General features: G+C 52.4%; 1 protein-coding gene across 1 annotated transcript; it reads right to left on the reverse strand.

Moving 5' to 3' along the window:
- Positions 1-5,130: 5,130 nt before the first annotated feature.
- Positions 5,131-17,484, reverse strand: Rnf207 (ring finger protein 207). The gene is made up of 17 exons (XM_036177418.1): positions 17,294-17,484; positions 16,611-16,743; positions 14,577-14,721; positions 14,412-14,493; positions 14,264-14,339; positions 14,049-14,174; positions 13,699-13,745; positions 12,894-12,966; positions 12,752-12,820; positions 12,277-12,345; positions 12,102-12,199; positions 11,532-11,718; positions 11,232-11,417; positions 10,928-10,979; positions 10,539-10,656; positions 6,484-6,558; positions 5,131-5,372 (listed from the first exon to the last, which is right to left on the reverse strand). Exons 1-17 carry the CDS (start codon positions 17,482-17,484, stop codon positions 5,246-5,248), a joined length of 1,854 nt encoding a protein of 617 aa, XP_036033311.1. The 3' UTR covers positions 5,131-5,245.
- Positions 17,485-17,628: the final 144 nt, after the last annotated feature.

The raw sequence follows: 17,628 nt of genomic DNA on the forward strand, positions 1-17,628 counted from the left end.
TGTCTGCCGTAAGTGCATGAATGTCTCTGTATTAACTCTAAAGCCTCAACACTTCGGCTCATCATACATGTACTCATATCCACACACCAGTTCCCTAAATAGCAGTGGGGATTCAAATGGGGACACTGATGCTCCAGGTTGTGTTTGGCAACAGGTAGCACAGACCCTCAAAGTGCTCTGTGGCTTTGAGCAGCCATTGCACCTGGGCCTGAGGATGCGGGCCCTGGGTCTCTCTCCTGCGGCCCTGGCCTCGGCGATTCTGGTCTCCAGGAAGTATTTACCAGGTGCCTGTGCTAATGTCGAGACGTACTGCCCTCCGTGTGCGTGGGGTTCTTAGTCTCATTTATCAGCTTGTGGTTTGTATTTTGTGTTGCAGTACACCGTGTGAGTGTGCCGCATTTGTTTTCCAGAGGGTAGGCACAGCTCACACTCCTGCAAGGTCAGGCCAGAGACCCTTAAACAGCTGTCAGTCTGGCAGCGCAGTCCGTGGTCCATCGGCGTCTTTGTTCTGCGGGTCTGAACATTAGCTTTTTCTATATAGCACATAAAAGCTTTAAGAGGTGTGACCCTGATTAATCTGGGCTTGGTCTTGATGAGATCCTTCCAAACTGGGGGTTTTGTTCGTTCTCCAAGCTTCTACTTCAGATGTAGAAGAGTCTTAAGTATCCAACAGACAAATGTGAGCACATTGGCTAAAGAGTCCACTCTGAAAAGTTTAGTATGTGTCAGCTAACACACTTGGTTCTAATGACAGGCATATTGCCAGTGCCCCTCGCCTGCCCTGCCTTCTCCAGCAGATGAGCCTGCATAGTGCTCTGTGCAGCCAGGCACTCTTCAGACTTGAGAACAGCCTTCCTTCATCCTCCTCCTATGTGCTGCTGAGCTGACACTTTAACTAACACACTGCAGGGTTGAAAGGAATGGAGCCTTAGTATTCCTGGCGTTCAGTCTAGCCGTCTGGTCATCCTCAAGGACAGCCATGTCCTCCCAGGCCTCAGAAGACTTTGTTCCTTCATGAGCACACCAGTGCATAGAAGCACACTTGGCAAACATTAGGTCAGGCGAGCCCAGGCCCCAATGCCCATGGTGTTGCTAAGCATGCTGGCAGCTTGTGGTACCACATTGTGGGGTTGGTAATTAATGCCAACCTTGAAGCCATTGGGACACCAGTCCACAAAGTGGGTGCTGCACTGGGATTTGATGTTGGCACCGGTGGTGGTGATATCTTTGGGAACCACATCACAACAGTGCAGCCAGCAGGGAGACCTTCGTTGACCTTGGTGACCCACGTTTCCCTGGTAGGCTGGCTCAAGGCAGGATTGCTGTGCTCTGCCACGGTACTCACAACAGGCTTCCTCGGCAGAGATAATGGGCGTGTATGGCTGGTGGGAAGTAGATACAGGAATAGGGCACCTGGTGGGTCTGCAGATGTGTCCTATGACTACTCAGAGGCCTGGCAACTCTGGAGGACTCAGTGATGGAGGATGCTCTAGCCAAGAGGGTGGTTAAAGTTAATATGGGTTGAGTGCTGAATATTGAGATATCCTAGGACCTTGTCAGACAAGGAGGAACAGTCAGGTGGGTGGTTAGTATCGTGTTGTAGGATTCAACCAGAGTTGTTGAAACCTTGGGGGCTGTATAAATGGGGAATTCTAGTTCTTGCCATAATAAGCATTCCATCAGCAGGGAGGTGACCCCAATACCTGCTCCTCCACCAAAACTTCTGAGAATCCAGAAACCCCAAAGACTTGTGCACTGGTCAGTCAGCTAGGGAAACAGGCAGAGTGGAGAATTCGCCTAGCTGGAAGTGCTCTTGGGGCCAGCCTGCAGGCTCCGTTCACTGCTCAGGAGTAGGCATCTGAAACTGGCTCACACAGTGGCCTGCAGGGCCTGAGTGAACCACCAGGAGACTGACTTCCTAACAGGCCAGAGCCTGAGGCAGCACTAATAGTGTGAGGGTGGAAGTGGTGGGAACAGCCAGCGCTGCCCTCCTTGCCCTCACGCCCTTCTGGGCTCAGGCCTCCCCAGTTAAGATAGGATGGGGCCAGTACCACCTACCTTCCTCACAGGGTTGTTGTGAGGAACAGTGTCAGCTTTGTGTTTTGTTTGTTTTAAAGATCAGAGATTTTATTAATTCTTTTGCAATTTCATTGTATATTTATCATATTTAATCTCAACCCCCCAACTTCTCCCACATTCATGCCCTCTTCCAGACCTATCTCCTTTGTGTCCTCTTTATTTTTCCTCGAAACAATTTTTTGTTTAGCTTTTTTTTTTTTTGCCGGAGCTGAGGACTGAACCCAGGGCCTTGCGCTTGCTAGGCAAGTGCTCTACCACTGAGCTAAATCCCCAACCCCATGTTTACCTTCTTTGACTCATGGTGTTTTCATATCATGCACCCCAATTTTGCTCACCACCTGGTCTCCTCCCAGTGTCAGGTGTTTTAATGCTTAGGTGAGCCAGATGGCATGATGAAATCTTTCAGTATGAGAACTGGGTTTCTATGTGTTAACTGAAGATAGCTGATGTATATTCAAAAAGCATTTAGCCAGCTCAGAAGTAATTTATTTTCAGATTATATGGCTTAATTTTTTTTTCTTCCCTATATACCAAAGAGGCTTACAGGTTTGCCAGTATCAGCATGAGGCCAGTTGGTTTAGGAGCTGCCAGCCCTCAGGACCTCCTGAGGCATGCAGAGCTCTGTGGTAGCCATGACTATTGCCCACACTTAGCTGTCCAGGAATAACTGTGTTGGGACAGCAATACTCAGTTTTGAAATGTGAGTGGATCCAGACCACACCTCCCGAAGCCCAGGCTACAAATGGGAGGGATCGATGGATGTTTGGCAGTCATACCCAGCTCTTTCTCAGAGCATCTAAGCTGGGCTAGCTCCAGCCTGCATCCCCCTTAAGGGCCATGAAGTTGTCTTTTTGATGGGTGGAGAGCAGCTCTTGGCATTGTGGATGGTAAGGCTGAATGTTGGCATTTGATGTCACCCTCCACCTGCCAGAGGCTGGAAAGCTCAGCCTTATGGCAGGCCAGGCCAGGAGAGAGGGAGCCCAGGCTGTGGGATCTCTTGGTTAGAGGCTTCATTGTATCCTAGGAGACTGACGGTTGTGTTTTTTAAGGAATAATTCTGAGATGTGAGTGGAGGAAGAACAGGCCTACTCTCTTGAAACTTGTGGGTGGAAATCAGCAGTCCACAATGGAATATGAGCTCCTTAGTGGTGGGATTTGGCCGCTTACTGCTTACCTTTGGTGCAGTAGCCCAGAGATTATCCTTAACTTTATAAATGTAGCAGTGACAGGTGGTGGCAGAGAATCAGGCTAATGAGGCTTTTCAGGTATTAGACAGGCCGCCATGTCCTAGGACTTCCACAAATTATAGAACTGTCAGGAGATCGTCTAGTTGCAGGCTTCAGATTGGAAGTTCTTGGGTGGAAAGTAGGTACCACACAGAGAAAAGGCTACTTGGCCATCATGGAAACACTTAGGAGGCCCTGCAGTTTGCAGAGGAAAGAGCCTTCAATCAGGGCAGAAAACAGACAGCGGTGGCCTTGGTGGGAGCTGCTGCTTGGTCCTAGGATGTACACTTTATTCATTCTTCCCACGTAGTTGCTAACTTGGGGGCTGGTGTGTCAGGGAGGCCATTTTTAACGTCAGGTCCCCGAGGGCTCAGCCAAAGCTCCTAGGTCCTGTTCTCCCGCCATCTCCCTGCCTTAGGTAGCTCCCCTTTTACAGTGGCAGCAAGGTCAGCGCCCTCAGCCTTCCTGGTGGGCGGGGCTGTGAAGCTTGTACCTCGCTCTTCCTGAGCCTGTCCAGCCTCCATCCTGAGTGAGTGGAGCAGCTTGTCTGACCCATTGAAAGGAGGGGGATTACGGAGTAATTACTGTACTCTTCTTTATACACACAGAAATGTTTATTTAAATATATTAAATGGGATTTTCTTTCACAGATACTGATTATTCTTTTTAATTCTGAAATAAAATTGTACTTGATTTCACTATGAGCAAGTGTGACTGTAGGATGTGAAAGCTATGCATGAGAGTTCACTTTGTCTCCTTGGCTCTCTTCTGAACGCCTGCCCCTACCAGAATAGTTCTCAACATTCCTAATGCTGCCACGCTTTATAATACACTTCCTCATGTGGTGACCTTCAACCATAAAATTATTTCATTGCTATGCATAACTGTAATTTTGCTACTGTTATGAATCAAGTATCTGATATGCAACCCAAAGGGGTCACGCCCCACATGTTGAGAACCACTTCTCTGGCAGTTGTAGTGACAAATTCCTCTGCCCTCAGAGACAGCAGTGCAGGCTATCAGTGTAATTACTGTGTCTGTGAGGTACCAGCCTCTCTGGTACATGAAAGCAACATTTGCTGTTTAACTTATCAAGCTGTGTATTTTCTTAAATTGTGACTGTAAGGGCATCGTTTAGACTCCAAAACTTCAATTTTGGGTCATGAAGCTTAAATTTCCCCCCAGAGACAGGATTTCCCTGTGTAGCCATGGCTGTCCTGGAACTCACTGTGTAGACTGGGCTGGCCTTGAACTCACAAACATCTGCCTCCCGAGTGCTGGGATTAAAGGTGTAACAAATAGGCCAGGTGGTGGTGGCACATGCTTTTTTTTTCTCCAGCTTAAATTTTTAAGATTTTTTTTTATGTGTATTTTACCTACATGCATGTCTGTACCACATGTATATGGTACCCACAGAGGTCAGAAGAGGGTGTCAGGTCCTCTGGACTGGAGTTACAGGTGGTTATGAGCACCATATGGATGATGGGATCCGAACCCTGGGTCCTCTGAAAGAGCAGCCAGTACTTTTAACCTCTGAGCCACATCTGGAGCCTCTGTGCCAGACTTGAGAAAGTGACATCTGGGTCCAACTTACGAGGACCCAGTTACTAAGCTGCTGTCTCATTATGGGAATGCCATCCTCATTTAGAAGATCCTTCACATTACTTTTTTTTTTTTTTTTCTCGAGACAGGGTTTCTCTGTAGCTTTGAAGCCTGTCTTGGACTAGGCTGGCCTCGAACTCACAGAGATCCACCTGCCTCTGCCTCCCGAGTGCTGGGATTACAGGCGTGTGCCACCACCTCCTGGCCCACATTACTTCTTTATTGTGAATGTGTGTGGAAATTAGTTCTTTCCTTGTGCTATGGTGGTCCAAGGGGCCAGGCCTGGTAGCAAGCCCCTTCTGGTCCTGATCACCTCGACATCCCTCATGTCCAGTTTCCTAGTTGGGCCTGGGGTGCTCTTGGTTCTTTAATGGAGGCCCTTCTGGGAGGCTGCTCAGGGCCCAGCTGCTTCCGTGGGGCTCAGCTGCCCTCTCTCTCTTCTCAGTGATGCTCCCTGTGTCGATCCTAAAGGGCAGTTTGACGTGAGCTGGATATTCCACTCCACCTTCACTATGTCCGTTCCGCCAGCTTTCATGATGGAAAACCTTCCATACCCACAGAACTGTGCCTCTTAAGAGAGCTTTGCCTCCACCAGCGAGTCTCACCACAGGTGACAGCTGTTAGTAGCTCAAGCATCAGAGTAGTCAAGCATTTCAATGGCTCGGACTGGTAGCCTATAAGCAGGGGCTGCCCTAAGCACATCCTTGTATGGAAGGGTCAGACCCACCTGCTCTGTCTTTAATACACTTGTTCTAGACCGCTCTAGAATTCCCAGCTGAACAGAAGACATCTTCCAGTGACTGACACTTTCCTGCTGTTTATTATTGTTGTTGTTTTGCCTTGTGTTTATAGCAGTGTAGTTCACCTGGCCTTCAATTCACTGTGCAGCACAGTCTGGCTTAAAGCTCCTGGCAGTCCCTGCCTCCATCTCACTAGTACAGTGATTACAGGTGTGGGAGCCGGAGGACAGCCTAGAGTATTGGTCCTCAGCACCGGCACCCTCAGTTCACAGGGATTGGGTTCTAGCTGCTCAGGCTCCCTCCTAGTTCTCACAGACTGCTGTGGGAGCTGCTGGCTGGTGCTGCAAGTGAGCCCAGGTGCCTTCGGTTCCCTTTATTCCTGATTGTTGACCCTTTTCAGGAGCTGTTCCCGTCACATGTTATTCTCTCAATAAGAACCTTGCCCTCAACTTGCTTCCAAGGATGCCAACAATATGTGGGTGATACTCACAGGGCATCCCTTTTTGAACAGTGCCCATCCCCTTGATGCCTACAACATCACCCTGGTAAATTGTTATATGTGGCAAAGGAATGCTCCATGTTCCCAAAGAGGCCTGTGAGACAGCAGGGCCTCTCCTCTTTCCCTTTGTGGTCGCCATTTTGATGAATCACTGGAAGGTGCGTTTGGGTTTTTTTGCGTGTAATTTTTGCTTGTTTCTTTTTAGTCAGGGTCTCACTTTGTAGCTCATCCTGTGCTCAAACCTTGTTTGTCCTGAAGTCTGTCATTGTGTTAGTCTCTAATCGTATTCACACACACACACACACCCCACGCTCATGTTGGGAAGACGCTGTTTTACCTGGCTGAGGTCTCGTGGTCCCTGCCGTCATCAGACATGCTCTGCTCTGTGTGTTCCTCCACGGGTACCTGGAACCTGGATGATAGAGACTGCTTGAGGGCAGTAGCGTCCCTGCTGGGGGCCTTAAGCTCACACTGCACCAAACCACAGGGCAGCAGACCTTCCAGGGCACACCCACCACTTCTCCCTTGGTTTCGGACTGTTTGCCAAGGCCCAGTGTGGCTTGTCAGAGCCATTGTCCACAGTAGCATGCAGGCCCTAGTCAGGCCTGGCTTTCACAAGCTTTCTTTTGGTCAGAGGAGACACCTCCGGGGACAGACAGTGGGGCCAGGTGGTGTGGAGTGACAGCTTCATGGGCTTCCTTTAGCTGGCAGTGTGGTGTGGGGAGGCCCCAGGAGACAACCTGCATCATGAACCATTCAGGCCTAGGTCCAGAAGTGGGAGCTAGTGCAGCTCCTCCAGGGGAGCTGAAAGGCCACTGTGGCCAGGGTGTTGTGTAGTCTGACAGTGGTGGGCAGGGAGGGGCCCTGGACAGCTGCCATGCCCTGTTGGGATGGGAATTGCAGACAATTTAGAAATGGCTGCAGGGTATGTTGAAGGGCACAGTAGGGGTGTGGGGTGGGGGGTCGCAAGAAGAGTAAACAGGCTAAAATGGGGAGTTCAGTCTGGGTCTTGGGATGGGTTAAAAATGGGAACGAATAGGCAGTGGTGGCACATGCCTTTAATCCCAGCACCCAGGAGGCAGAGGCAGGCAGAGTTCAAGCCAGCCTGGAATACAGATCAAGTTCCAGAACAGCCAGGGCAGTTACACAGAGAAACCATGTCCTGAAAACAAAACCAAACAAAAAGGGAACAAATGAGAACGGAATCAGGTCATCTCACAGGCTTTGATGATTCATGATGCCGCTGACCAAGATAAGGGGTTGGATGTGGTGAGGTGGTGTCCAGAGTTCTGTTGGCCACTGTGGAGCTGAGGAGCCTTAGACACCCTGACAAGAGAGCTACCAGGAAGGATGTAGCTGGAGTGAGTCTAGAGCACAGGAATGCTAGGGTGCATGGGGAGCGTCTCACTTTAAAACCAGAGACCTGGGACTGGGGTGGGATAGCTCTACACAGTGCATGTGCTCAGAGCACTCAAGGTTGGGTTTAATCCAGACATTCAGGCAAGTTTGAGGGCGGGGAGAACAAGGCAAGCACAAGGGGATTAATGGGATCACTTGAGAGAGTAGAAGGTGAGGCATGCCCGGGATGAGCCCTGGGAGAAGCTGTTATTCAGGCAGTTGACTGAGGAAGGAGCAGCCAGGAACCAGGAGATGGCTAGCCACAGGGGGCAGTATGTAAAAGAAGCACACTTAAAAATGCCAGAGCCCTGGCAGCAGGACCAGGACTTATCCCAGGTGCATGAACTGACTTTTTGGAGCACATTCCCTGTGGTGGGATACCTTGCTCAGCCTTGATACAATGGGGAGGGGCTAGGCTCTCCTTCAGCTTGGTATGCCAGACTTCGTTGACTACCATGGGAGGCCTTACCCACTCTGAGGAGTGGAGGGGGGTAGAGTGGGAGGGAGGTGAGGAGGCGGGATAAGAGGGGGGAGAACTGGGGTTGGTGTGTAAAATGAAAAAAAAAAAAAAAATATATATATATATATATATATATATATATATTAAATAAATAAATAATAAAAAATAAAAAATGCTAGAACCTAAGGTGAGAAGTGTGCACAGCTCCACACAGAGGCCTCCCAGGAAGGGAATGGGAAAAGGATCGAAATCTGGTGGGACATTTCAAACACAAGAAGACCTGCCTGCACACTTCTAGCCTCGCCTCAGAGGCATCCCCCAGGCACATCCTGCCCACCTACGGCTGTCTACACTTGTTCTGGCTGAGTAGGTCCAAGGTCACCTGCAACATGGAAAATAAGCACCTGGACAAAGACTAACTCAGAGGAAGCAGGCTCAGGGGCAAGCTGCCTGAAGAAACCAAAGCCTCCACTCAGCCTCAACTGGTGAGAGACTCCCCAGGAAGCAGCAGGAGCTAGGAACAGTCAGAGCACCAGAGGGACCTGAAAAGTCAAAACAAGATGGGTCTGCTTCCAAGCAGGAAGACCTAAGTTCGATTTCCAGAACCCACAGAAATGACTCCTGTGAACTGTCCTCTTCCTCCACATATGCTCTGTGTGGCATACGTGTGTGCCATGTACACAGACACAAAATGGTAAATACTTTTTGGAAATAGGGTTTCACTACTTAATCCTGGCTGGACTGGACCATATAGACCAGATTGGCCTTAAACTCACAGAGATATCCTTGCCTCTGCTTCCTGAGTTCTGGCATTAAAGGTGTACAGCCAGCACAGCCAGCCAAAAAAGAAAAGGAAAACCTCTAAGATCAGCAAGAAGACTGGAAGAGATGTAAGAAGTTGTCTAGAAAGTACACAGCAGAGAGAAATGTGAAGTGGAGGCCAGTGTCCCATCACAGGGGCACTGAAAGAAACTCAGTCACGTCAGCAACTGATTTTAAAGAGTGCCAGATCCCACACCAAAAGGTAGGAACTTCCAGAGTATGCCAGATCCCACACCAAAAGGTAGGAACTTCCAGAGTATGCCAGATCCCACACCAAAAGGTAGGAACTTCCAGAGTATGCCAGATCCCACACCAAAAGGTAGGAACTTCCAGAGTATGCCAGATCCCAAACCAAAAGGTAGGAAGTTCCAGAGTATGCCAGATCCCACACCAAAAGGTAGGAACTTCCAGAGTATGCCAGATCCCACACCAAAAGATAGGAACTTCCAGAGTATGCCAGATCCCACACCAAAAGGTAGGAACTTCCAGAGTATGCCAGATCCCACACCAAAAGGTAGGAACTTCCAGAGTATGCCAGATCCCACACCAAAAGGTAGGAACTTCCAGAGTATGCCAGATCCCACACCAAAAGGTAGGAACTTCCAGAGTATGCCAGATCCCACACCAAAAGGTAGGAACTTCCAGAGTATGCCAGATCCCAAACCAAAAGGTAGGAACTTCCAGAGTATGCCAGATCCCAAACCAAAAGGTAGGAACTTCCAGAGTATGCCAGATCCCAAACCAAAAGGTAGGAACTTCCAGAGTATGCCAGATCCCAAACCAAAAGGTAGGAACTTCCAGAGTATGCCAGATCCCACACCAAAAGATAGGAACTTCCACATTGAGAGAAACCACTGTTGCCCATCCCAGTGGCTGGAAACATCTCATTGTGCGAAATTCAAGGCAAACTTCCAAGAAGAGTGAGTAGGTCACAACACATGGTTAGGGATCAGAAGAACTCAGCTGCCTTGGAGACATCACTGGAAGCTGGAAGGAACAGAGGTCCCTGCCTTCAAAGCACAATTGTCCCCAGTCTAGAATTTTCAATCCAGAATTTAAGAATCAAACCATGAGTCAAGTGTGAGGTAGAATGAAAGGAATTTTCTGACCTATGATGCCTCCACACAGGCCTCTCTCCAGAAGCTAATTTATACTCTAGCTGGAAGATGGGATCCACCGTGGAGAGGAAGTGGGAGCAGACAGGAGACAGGTAGGGCACCTGGAATTTCAGCTCCCGGGCCCAGCAGAACATCTGCAGTGAACGTTTGTCACGTCACTTTGAGCCTCTGGTCTCAGGCTAGGAATGAATAGTTGAGATTACAGGCCTGTGCCACCCAGTCTGGTTTGATCATAACAACACTGGTGCCCGAGAGGGCCTGGTCCAGACCTGGCTGGGCCACCGTGAGTGGATAAAGTTGCTGGGACCACAGGAGACTCACATGACGTTCCGGTGCCTCCTGCTTCGATGTCCTGAGGGCTGAGGGGCCATCACGTACTTACCACTCTCAGTCCGCCCAGTTACCACTTTGGGGAGATTTTTGTTCGTTTGAGATGAAGTCTGGCTACATGGGAGCCTAGCCTCAGGCTCATGGCAATCCTCCTGCCTCCCTCTAGAGTACAGCACCACTTTTTTGGCAGACTCATAGATTCTAGTACACGGTCTGCCAGAAGCTGCTGGCTTCCCTGCTGGCATGTTTCCCAGACATTCTCACCTGGGCTCCAGTCGCTCCTTCACCCTGGCAATGGAGCGGATGTAGGGTGTGATCTGCTTGGTGATGGTGGTCAGGTAGGCATTCTCCTGCTTCAGCTGGAGAAGGTCATGGAGCTGGGCTGTGGAGCCAACGCCAAAGTGTTGGTTGTTGGTGTTAGACTCTTGCTCCTAAGCCTGGCACCATCTAGAGATCCCAACTGCCAGTGACCGTCTGTGATCAAAAGGAGCAGCATGTGGTGTGGACATCCCACTCAGGATCCTGCCCTCCAAAGCAGGTGTGAGATCCAAGCCAAACACAGGGGGAGAGCAGGGCATGCGCAGACATGGTTAGTGGTGACCGGTTCCCTCCCTCTCCAATGTGAATTAACAGTGAGAGCCACTGCCAGGGACCTTCATAAATCTCCTGCTGGGTAGCTACTCGTTGGTAGGAGACCTCCCAAATCTGAAAGAGAAGAGCGGCATGCTGGTTGAGGTGGGCGGGAGTAATTTCACTGACAGTGTTTCTGCTCTGGGAGCTGCACAGCCGCTCACACCAATCTAGTCCACGTTTCCCAAGAGGAAAGCCTCCAGGCACAGACCCCACAGCATGAGGAGGGTATGGCAGAGCACCACGCCAGATGCTCTCTCCCCTTCCTGCCTTGGGGTAGCCATATGCCTTCTGCAGCCGAGAATTGGTAGAGCTGGGGCAAGTTACCTCCTGGAAGATTGCTCTCATGCCTTCCATGGAGGCATACTCAGAAGCAATCTGTGTGTCCAACAGTAGGGACCTGTGCAGGATGTCCCCCATGATCTCTGCCTTGATGAGCGAGTGGTGCTTGGTGAGGTCTCGGTGTAACTCCTGGACTTGGTCCTTGAGGCTCTGCACCTCTACCTGCAGGCCCTGTTGCAGAATGTAAGTGAGGGCGTAGAATACTGCCAGGTCCTCCGAAGGAGGAGCGGATCTTAGTGAGGAAGGGGTGGGGCCCCACTCCAGTGCAGATACGCAGCCCCTCACCCGATAGGAGTCCTCGAAACGGCGGCAGTGCTCTGTGAAGGGTGTGTCCTCGCCCTCGGCCAGGAGGACCTTCGTGCTCATGGAACGATGTGGCGAGGGTTTGGGGACAGGTGACCCTGACATCTTTCCTACTGGGGAGGGACAGCTGGGAGTCTTCAGCACCTTGGGGCTTGAGCTCCCTGCCAACCTGCCGAGAAAGCCAGTCTGCAAAGGGGAGAGGGCCGGTCTTCCCCTCCCGTAACTCCCTTGGCTGCTCAGGGCGTCACAGTCCCCTCAACCAGCTGCAGTGTAGAACTACTGGAAACTCTCAAGGGTCTCAGGCAAGGCCAAGATAAGAGCGCCCACTTAATTTGGTGATTTCTAAAAGGCTCTCTCCAGCCCTGTCTCTCAGCTGTCTAGGGCTTCCGGCCCCAGCGTCCTCCAGGGCTGTTTCCTGTTTCTCCCTCCCTCTTAGACTGTCGCCTGGCCTAGACATCCAGTGCGGAGCTGGGTGCGCTTGCGACTCAGCAGGGCAGGGTGGTGCGGGAGCCTCTTCCGGTGATCCCGCCCGCCCGCCTGGTTGGCGCTCACGTGTTGGCGACGCCCGCGGTGGACACAGCTCTGCGGGGTCCCAGCAGCAGCAGCGGCTCCAGGCAGCGCGCGAACTCTGCGCGGTGGTCGCTGGCAATCTGGACCGGGGATTGGGTCATGAGCGGCTCTTCCCCGGTGACTCCCGGCCCCGACTCCAGACAGGGCGTCCACACACCTTGCTGCTCTGAGCCGGTCTTAGGCGATGGGGCCGCGTGACGATGCCTTGCAGCCTCTCCATCAGCTCCTGCCGCGGGGGAAGGGCTCAGGACGGGGGTGTGGCAAGGAGGTGGCAGCCAGGGCCGGAGAGAGAAGTGGAGGACACCAAGGCTCTGGGGCTAGTCTGTCATTTTACCTGTCTCCCTTAGAGGCCTCAACCCTCCTCTAGGACTGGTCCATACACAGGCACCGCCCACATCCTTAAGAAGGGAGGTGAGGCTCATGCAGACAGACGCTGCAGTTTGGTGGAATGGAGGCTTATGCTCACTGTCCTTTTAAAGGGTGTTCACTTGTCCCCAAAAGGGCTTGTAGTGGAAGGGAAGAGAAGTCCAGAGACCCCCAATCAGGCCTGCAGGTGATGTGAGACCGGAGCCTCTATGCAGGACGGGTTCTAAGTGGGGAGAGAGGGTCCTGAAGGAGCTGGGGACACTCACATAACCCAGATCCAGAAACTCAGCCTTGCTGGCCAAGCTGAGGAAGGAGGAGCAGATGACCAGGTGAACCTGCAGGAGGGTGCCATGCTCAGTGCTCGGACTGTGGGCTGGGTGTCCAGCCCTACGTACCCTCAACACTTACCTGCAGGGTGGGCAGCAAGGAGGCCAGGTGGGCAAGCTGTCCCTTGAAGGCTTTGTCCTTTTCTTCATATTGGCTGGGGGAAGAGCAGGCTAGGCTGTCTAGGGGAGTGGTGCCTGCCCCACCTGGAGGATATTTGGCTCTGCAGCCCCATATCTTCACAAATGAGCATGTGTGATGTGAGTGTGAGTGTGTGTGTGTGTGTGTGTGTGTGTGTGTGTCCGTATTCATATATGTGCATATTCCTTTGTGTGCCTGTGTGACAGCATGCACATGCACTCATATATCATGTATACATGTACATATGAAGGGCAGAGGTCTACATCAGGCATCTTCCTCAATAACCTACCACCTTATTTTTTGAGACAGTCTCTCACTGAACTTGGAGGTCACCAGTTGGCTAGACTGTGACCAGTGAGTCCCCAGGGCTGAGATTATAGGCATGCCCACTGCATACTGGGGAGTCCTTTGTGTCTTTGTGTTTCTGTGGTAGGGGTTTTTACTGACAACCATCTCCTCAGCTCTGGGTTTTTTGTTTTGATTGTTGAAACAGAGTCTCCTGTATTCCAGGCTAGCCTTGAACTCCTGACCCTCCCACCTCTACCCTCCAAGAGTTACACTTGCAGACAGACATTACGGCTGCTTCCCCCAGCCTTGCAGTTTCCTCCCTGTGAACATGCTGACCACTGTTGGTGGCAGCCACCTGTGTGCCTTGTCTACCGTGTAAGGCAGAGCCAGGTCAGCCATGGCTCAGGCTCAGAGCTGGGAGACGGAGATCAAGTAGGGGCGGGGACTCGCCGTCACTCACCTCTGCACAGCCTGCAGCAGCAGGGCTTTCCTCTCAGCCAGCCTGTCCTGAGAGAGATAGCCCATCACTGGCCTGCACACCTGGCTCTGTCATCTCCTACCATACTGCCGTGGGGCATAGACACAGGCAGCACGCTTAAGACAGGGCCCTGCCATGTGGCCAAAAGGCCTTCCTCCCCTGTGCACGGAACTGCCTGAGGGCCTAGGTGTCTGACCTTAAGTGTCACCAGACTAGGATAGCCTCTGGCAACTCTCCAGGCAACTGTGGCTAACCCAACTTGATGTAACACACCCGGCACTACACTGTAAACTCCACCAGGGTACCGGGGAAGTTACTGACCGCACCCTCACCTGCATGCTGCCAAAGAGGGCATGGATGGCTGCCTCCTCCTCAGCTGCACTGTGCCTCACCTCCTCCACCATGGCCTGTAGCAGCGCAATGGCCTCTTTTGTGGCTGTCTGCAGGGCTTTCACTGCCTGGGGACAGCAGGGTCTCAGCCCCATTCCCGCAGGTTCTCACAGCTCCCACCCCCACCCTGCTTCGGCTGGGTGGTTCCCGCTCTCACCAGCACTGCCTGCTCCAGCCGCTCGCAACCTTGCACATAAGCGGACTCCAGGTCCACACAGTGGGCCCGGCTCTCCCTGTGGAGAGGCACCTAGTAAGACCCGCTCCATCCACGCCCCACCCACTCCCTTTCTGCTCCCTCTACCCACCCCTGCATGTCCCGAAAGCAGCGGATGCACAGCAGCGACTTCTTGTCGGTGGAAAACATGATGTAGGGCTCCGAATGGAGCGCTGTGGAGGGGCGGTGGCGGTGATGATAGCCTAGAGACATTTCCGCCTGGTCCCCACCCCTGGCCACGGTGTGCCTCACTCACTACACTTCTGGATCACGTCGCGGCTGCGCTGGCCCAGGGCTACGATGTCATGCCTTGCGAACATGCGTGCACGGTGCGTTTCTTCGCGGCAGCGTGCGCACAGGGGCTGCCCGCAGGTGTTGCAGAAGTACGTGGTCTCTGCGTCCTGGGGACCAAGAGCTGGCTCAGGCCGCCCTCTCCTCAGGCCAGAGTTCTAGAACTCAACTGAACCCAATAATAGGACCACAGCCACCGCGTGTCACTGAGTGCATCAACCCTAGCCCAGGAAGGTGGTCCGGCTAAATGAAGCTCCTTCCTGCAACCCCGCAGCTGAACTCCAGCATTGTAAAATTACATTTACTGACTCACTTGTGTATGTGAGTGAGTGCCCGAGTGCTGTCCCATGAGAGGAGAGTGAAAGTTGTTCCTCTCCTCCCACTTTGTGGGTTCTGGGTGTTCTCCGTCTGTGCCATCTCCCTGACCCTCCTCACCAGGCCCTTACACACCCAAGTTAAGATGAGGACATTGGGGGCTGGACAGACAGCTCAGCAGTTAAGAGCACTGGCTGCTCCTCTAGAGGACTTGGGCTCAATTCCAGGTGCTCACAACTATCTGTAACTCCTGTCCTAGAGGATACAAAGCCCTCTTCTAGCTTCTGAAGACACCAAGCATCCACTTGATGCGCAGACATACAGGCAGGCAAAACACACATACACATAAAAATTTTTTAAAAAAGATGAGGACACCAAGTGGGTGTAGGAAGGGCAGGACACTGGGAGGAGCCTCAGAGAGGCCGTTCCCAGAGACACTGGGCAGAAACTGAATTGTCAAGCGTTTAAGGAGAGGGCACACACATACCAGGCCTCCTTGGCACTCTCAATGGTGGTGTACATCCTGGCCACGCACTGAGCTTTGGCCCACAGGCAGGCTCACCTAGCATCTTCCTTTGCCAGCTTGGCAAACTAGGCCAACTCACAGGTCCTGGGCTATGTCAGTCTTCCCAGCTCCCACATACCCCATCTCCCCAACAGGAACCAGCTGTGCGCAGAGGCTGCTACTTCAGGGTCTGGCAGCAAGGTGCAGAGTGGTATGGGAGCCAGGGACAGCGAGAGAAGGCAGAAGGAGTGGAGACTACTCACCACTGTTTCCCACCACTGCGATCTCCTGGGCAACTGGAGTGACAACTCAGAGGGGAGGGGCTTGTATGAGGACCCCTGGGGATAGCCGCAGGGCTGAGGCCAGCCCAGGGAAGTGACCATAGCCATGGCTTTGATCCATCAAATCCTACTTATTTTTAAAGATTTTGTTTTTATTTCATGTGCTTTGGTGTTTTGCCTGCATGTATGTCTGAGTGAGGGTGTAGTATCCCCTGGAACTGGAGTTACAGACAGCTGTGAACTGCCATGTGGGTGCTGGGAATTGAACCTGGGACCTCTGGAAGAGCAGCCAGTGCTCCTAACCTCTGAGCCACCTCCAGCCCTGAAGCCTCCTTCTCTTTACACCGGCAGTCAAGGCCATTTCTTCAGAGCTCCCCACCCCCAACTCTCTCCCCTCCTGCCTGTTCTCTTTACTTCTGGGTAAAGGTTTCTCAGCTCTTGCTCAACATGCTGGTCTGAGGCTGTGTGCTCCTGAACTTCCTTCCTGCCATAGGGCCATCAGACCTCTACTGGCCTTTGCATCAGGGCCTGGAAGCCTTGCCTTCAGCTCCCTGCTCTCTCTCCAGCTACTTACAGTTGCACACAGTATTAGCTTTAGCTGTTTAAGTAGCAGGGAGTCCTCAAGGGTCCCCCGGCCTGTGAACTGAACCACTGCTCCCATGAGAGCTCATAACTCCACCCTGACCTGGGGACCCTAAAGTTAGCTCTCCCTAAATTGAATGCTACTATCTGGTTATTTGGCTCAAATCATTTTTTCTGGACCCTGGTTTCCACACCCATATGTATGATGCAGGCATGGTTGGAGGCTGAGGGACCCCAGGCTGGGGACTTCACTGCCCGATCGTTGTACATCGGGCATGCTGTAAGTGTTGGGCACCCACCGCCTCTACTTCCTCACCTGCTTGCTGCATTCCAGGTCACAGTTGGCACAGTGCACAGCCTCCACACCGTCCCCAGAGCTATCCACCAGGAACTGCAGCAGCCGGTCCACCGGTGGGAGCCCGCTAGGACCCTTCACCAGGGTCTGGTGCCTGCAGAGAGGCTGCAGCCAAGATCTGGACACCCTTGCAGGAAACTCTCCACTACCCTTCACATTCCAGGCATGAGCTAAAAATAGCAGTGTCAAGGTAGTGGGGTCTGCTATAAATACAGCAGCCAGCTTGTCCTGAGGGCCCTACCCTGCTCAGTGCGTGTGTGTAAGCCTCTTGTCATATTGCAATGGGAAAGGCCATGCCACCCCAGTGGACCCTCTCATCTCACTGGAACATTTTGAGCTATTTTAGTAATTGTGTTAACCTAAGATTTCTGGGACACGCCCCTTCCAAAGGAGTTGCTGGGAGTGCCCTCACCTCTTCTTCAGCCCTACCCTAGTACCCTGACTCTGGGAAGCTTGTAACGATCATCTAACTGCCTCAGTTTACCTGACTAAGCTACAGGGGTTTGGGGTGGTTCCCATAAGTCTGCTTATGACAGCAGGCTGTTTCCACCTCCTCAGCCTAGGCTCTGAACCTCCCCATCTACACTTGGCCTCTCAACCAGGACTAGAGCCAACTTCACCCTCTCTGGGCTTGGGGCACTTACTGGCACAGCGGACAAGACAGGCGGCCATCAGTGGCCCGGCCGCGCAGGCAGCCAGCGCAGAAGCCGTGGAAGCAGTCCAGCAGGCATGGGCGCTCGTACTGTGCATGGCACAGTGGACACACGAGGGGATGGCCACTCGCAGCATCCAGGGTACCCAGGCCCTCCAGAGGCGCAAAAATTGCTCCAGACATTTGTGTGGATTGACAGCTCAGGACAGTGACTGGGATTCCTGGGGCCCAAGCCACCTCCCTCCTACCCAGCCCTCCTAGACAAGACTTAGCTAGTGGCTTTGGGATGCTGGGATGCTGGTAGAGCTCCAGCAGGGACAACGGGGT

The sequence above is a fragment of the Onychomys torridus genome, chromosome 2, assembly GCF_903995425.1.
Source record: "Onychomys torridus chromosome 2, mOncTor1.1, whole genome shotgun sequence".
NCBI classification, from domain to species: domain Eukaryota; kingdom Metazoa; phylum Chordata; class Mammalia; order Rodentia; family Cricetidae; genus Onychomys; species Onychomys torridus.